This window comes from Austrofundulus limnaeus, unplaced genomic scaffold (genome assembly GCF_001266775.1).
Source record: "Austrofundulus limnaeus strain Quisiro unplaced genomic scaffold, Austrofundulus_limnaeus-1.0 Scaffold92, whole genome shotgun sequence".
Taxonomy (NCBI): Eukaryota; Metazoa; Chordata; class Actinopteri; order Cyprinodontiformes; family Rivulidae; genus Austrofundulus; species Austrofundulus limnaeus.
The window spans coordinates 14,748-19,417 of NW_013952494.1; the positions used below are offsets into that span (position 1 = coordinate 14,748).

The 4,670-nt window shown below is 38.4% G+C and overlaps 1 protein-coding gene across 1 annotated transcript; it reads right to left on the minus strand.

The window, feature by feature from the left end:
* Positions 1 to 100: 100 nt before the first annotated feature.
* LOC106520421 (arrestin domain-containing protein 3) lies at positions 101 to 3,825 on the minus strand (the record flags this gene model as incomplete). The annotated part of the gene is given in 6 exon segments (XM_014012513.1): positions 101 to 837; positions 973 to 1,253; positions 1,578 to 1,674; positions 2,811 to 2,958; positions 3,121 to 3,178; positions 3,546 to 3,825. Coding segments are annotated over 6 exon segments (1,410 nt in total). The 3' UTR covers positions 101 to 258.
* Between the last annotated feature and the right edge of the window lie 845 nt (positions 3,826 to 4,670).

A 4,670-nucleotide genomic window follows, 5' to 3' on the forward strand; every position in this document is an offset into this window, starting at 1 on the left:
TTTACAAACCGTTAAATATCAGAGGTAATAGTTAACATTAAAACACAAAACAACAACACTTCAAATATTAAAAAAGCCTGTATTTTAGCATCCCGATAAATGAGGTTTAGATTTTATTATATTAGCAGCTACATAAAGCCAACTGATAACTTGAATCACATAAAAACGTCACGTTGTGGCAAAGCAACCTCTTTAGTTATAGTTGATTGACAACACATTTTACATTGAATACCTGACTAAATAATGTTTTTTATTGAATCATTTAGAATAAGATTTTTCTGGATGAGAAGATAGAAAATCCAAATATGATGGAGGAGCCTTATTTGCCTGTGACAGGAAATCTGTATTCATCCCTGGAGCAGAAGGGATCAGGTTACTAGCTGGATCTGATGGAGGCACAAAGTAAGTAGGGGGCTGGATCTGTGGTGCTGATGGAGGCGGGTGAAACGTCCCGGGTGGTGGTGGAGGGAGCATCACAGAAGCTGAGGATGAAGATTCGCGTGGAGAAGGCACTTGTGGCATTGGGGTACAATAGCCCCCATACATGAGTGGTGGTTGAGTGGGGTAAACACCTGGTGGGCCAGCCAGCATCTGTGGGTTCACTGGGTATTCAGGTGGTGGTGCAGAAGGACTTTGGACTGCTGGATACCCATAATTGCCTGGCTGTTGATATGCAGGATAAAGACCTCCAGTTACTGCAGGGGGAGGGAASRCACTMTTGGTCTGGCCCCCAAAAGCTGGAATAGGGTAAGGACCAACAGGAGCAAAGTTGGGAGGAACAATGAGCACTGGCAGCAGGACCACTGGATCAAAGGCAAAGCTAATGTCCAGATACACCTAGGGGAATAAAAAACACTTGTCTCATGAGTAGATAARGATTCATCGTTCAGARAGAATAGCATCAAAATATAATCTTTTAATTGTRCAAATTTCTTCTGTTTGATAAGTTATTCCTGTTCAGATGTTACATACCTTTAACTTGTATTTCACTGTGATGAGTTCACAGTTTGGGATTGATGGCACCTGATCACAGGGAATCTGCATGGAAAACTCTACCTTTTGCTGAGTATTGGGTTTAATTGGATCACTGGCCAGTTTTTTGACATTGTAGCTCTGACGTTTGTTGACATTGTAGCTCTGACGTTTGCTTTCTCCTTGCTCACGAAACTTTACGTCTTGAACTAAACTAAATTTGGGAGTCATGTCACGGGATGAAGAGTTGTTTATGTTGGCAACAATCTTAATTGTTTCACCTGTGAAGAAAAACACCAATAACTACACAAGACTATGGTCCAACAAAAACAACCAAAAATACTTTACCAGTGTTCTAAAAATGTAATAGTAGATGAGCTGTGACCTATCAATCTTTAAACTTACCAACATAAAACACAAAACTTTCCATGAAACCATCATTGGACTAGATTTTAACATTTACCCATTTATAGTCCTAAATTAGCAAATATGTCCCCTAAACAAACAAACAAGCAAACAAACAAACAAACAAAACAAACAAACAAAAAAACAAAGACAAAAACAAACACCTTTAAATGAACCCTTCACATCAAAAGGGATTTTACCTAGAGCAAAAACACCCTTGTCCATGGTCACATCCATGTGCACATGTCCTTTGGAGAAAAGACCCATCTTTTTATCTGTTGAGCCAGCTTGGGGTTCCTGGATGAAATGAAAATGATTACATTTGATCAAATGTTACCAATAGTACAATGTACCGTAATGTCTGGTTTAAATTCTCCATAACTAAATACTGATTACTGCAAAATAACCATAAAACATTGTTGCTGTGTGAAACAGGGCTGGGTGGTGATACGACCATAAACTGGGATATCTAAAAATTGCAATAATATTGATTTGAATACTGAAAAAGCTTTTTGTATGACTTATTTCATTTTGTTTCCCTGGAGTGACATCTACTGTTTGAGAAGAAAAATGCAGGAAGTGCAGTGCCATTTACAAGTGGTTGTAGCAACGGCAACTCTGCTTGTTGCTGTTAAAACTTGCTTGCATCAGGAAAATATTTATCATAGACTATTTTGCAGACTAAACACAGATACTTGTAATGTTGGTTCTGTAATGTTAGTAACATTCTAGTTTAAGCTGTTAGGACCCCAACACGCGAAGCAGGGGTCATAAAGTATTGCTTTTGTACTGTTTAGTTTTCATTATTATTATTTTTGTTGTTTTTGATCAACCGTAATACAGAAGCAGCTGCACTGATCAACAAGAAATTTGGCAGGAATGTAGATGTATCCAACCTGCACTGTCAGCTTTAAACAGCATACATTGAGACTTGATGAGTAAAAGCGCATGTGGCAACTAAASCAGATATTTCCACATAGGCCAACAAACAAAAAAGCTAAAAGCTGACTGTTATGTTTCACAAGCWCTTCCTTCCTTCGTTTGGATGCTCCCWCTTGCAGAGGTTGCCACAGTGAGGAACTTCACACAGAAGACTTTGGCAAGTGTTGATTGCTGGATGCCCTTTTTGACTCAAATTGGGCTTAAACCTAAAGCTCAGGTTTACAATACTGCTGCACTGATCACCATTTTTGTTTTACAAGACCTGTATCTGGGTACTCAGACAAGCCTCTAGAATATCTAATAATGAATTTATTTTTTAATATACAATTTTAACTTCAATATATTTTTAATGATGCAAGCAACTATGAAGTACAACAAAATTATTTGTGTGGCAGGTCAGAACAAGGTTAACAAGGGTGATTTCTATAAAATTCCATTACTAACTACAGCCCAAAACCATGTGAATTACTTCACCTACATACACTACTCACCATGAGAGAGTAAATATTTGGAAAAGATTTAGAGACAAAAGTGATCTCCTTTTCCGCTTTGYAATCCGACTTCCAACGTCTGGACAGCTTGGCCTCCAGCTTGTAAACAATGTCTCCATAAGTTCCTTTGAAGGATGACAGCATGCTTCTGAAACAAGAGCGAGCACGATTAATGTCATGGAATGTGTGAATTAACTTACAGGTACATTTGAAGTGCATTACTGTGCTTCCACAGTAATGCAAGCACATGACTCACAGTCATGTTTGCTTAAAAAAAAGTGCAAAAGATTGTGAGTTGTGGAGTTCTCACTCTGTCGGTATTGTAAAGCTGAACTTGTAAACATGGATTCCTTGAGGCAAAACATTTTCTGAAAAAAAAAAAGGCAAATAAGAGTTTGTGTTTTAACAGCAATATGATTTGTTATTACTAGGCGACAACAGTTTCTCTCAAACACACATGTAAAAAAGTGATTTTTTAATAATGTCATTTAATATGCAATACACAATCTTAGACTTTCTTAATATTTCTTGTTGTTAAGTATTTCAATCTACATTGTGTTTCTATAGAGCACAGTCTTTCCYTCCWATTCATTTCACTGAAAATCTAAATGCCAACTCTAATTTGAACGTAAACATWTACAAACCTTTTCATCCTAATGTTTGTTTTTGTATTGGATATTAGGCTATTATTAATTGTTTAAACAAGTACAGCGGGTGCACTTGTTGATTTCTCACCTTCTGATTCCTCAGGGGTTAAAAACTGCTTCAGTTTGAAGTACCTTTTGTGTGCCCCATACGTGAGACTTTGGTCGCCCTGATTTTCCGTCCAGAGAGTGTTAGCATCTCCCTTACATTTCACAAACAGCTTCTGAAACTTGGTCTCTTTCGACAGCTGCAGAGTGACAGTTCCTGTTAAGATGTCTCCCTCTGAAAACGTCCCTTCTTCGTTCACCGCGTTGTAAGAGATGGTGAGTGCAGGCATTGCTGCAAAGCACGGACAAACGAAGAAGAAAACCTGCAGGATAAAACGAGCAGTTTTATTGTTGTTAGCAAACAACAAAACAGGGAACGTCCATAAAAACGTCTGACTGGAAGCCCCCCACCACCGTTTACAGGAAAGTGGGGAGACCATATCTATGGTGGGGACGACCACAGCGCACTCCAGTGGCGAAGCTACTGAAAACATGCGCGTTTAAATTTAAATGGATGCACTTCTGCCTCAGCGCGCACGTCCTGCTCTCTAAAATCATAAAAAAAAAAAAAAAAAAAAAAAAAAATCACGCGACTTATGTACACAGCTAAACAAAGACGACAATAACAATGTCTCTGCTCATACTTAGTCCTCGAGGGCCTCCGTTAGCTACTGCATGTTCTTTTCCCCTCCTCCAACACAACTGTTACAGTGATTTAATTGCCTCTTTTAGATCTGCAGAAGTCTAATTACCCATTTCTTTAAACCAGGTATGCTGAAGCAGAGGAACAAGTAAACACGCATGATAGCAGGCCCTCCAGGTCAAGAATTGCCCACCCTGCCTTAACATAAATTGAGGTAAATGCCTTATTATAAAATATTGCATGTGAATCCTTGTGTCTCAATGAGACAACCATAAGTATAATCCACTTAAAAAAGTTGGGTGTGTTTCCACTGTCAGACGTTTTGAGAAATGCAGAATTTTGCAAACAGATGTTCATCAAAAAAGCTGTGTGAAAAAAAATGCACTTTGACACCAACATTTTGCTGCAGTATTAATAATCTTGAAAAGGTTTGTGGAATTAGTAAGTCAGGATTTTACACAAAGTGACATTGTTTACATTCAGAGCATAGCACTAACACAAAACCAACCTCAAGGCTCTTCTTGT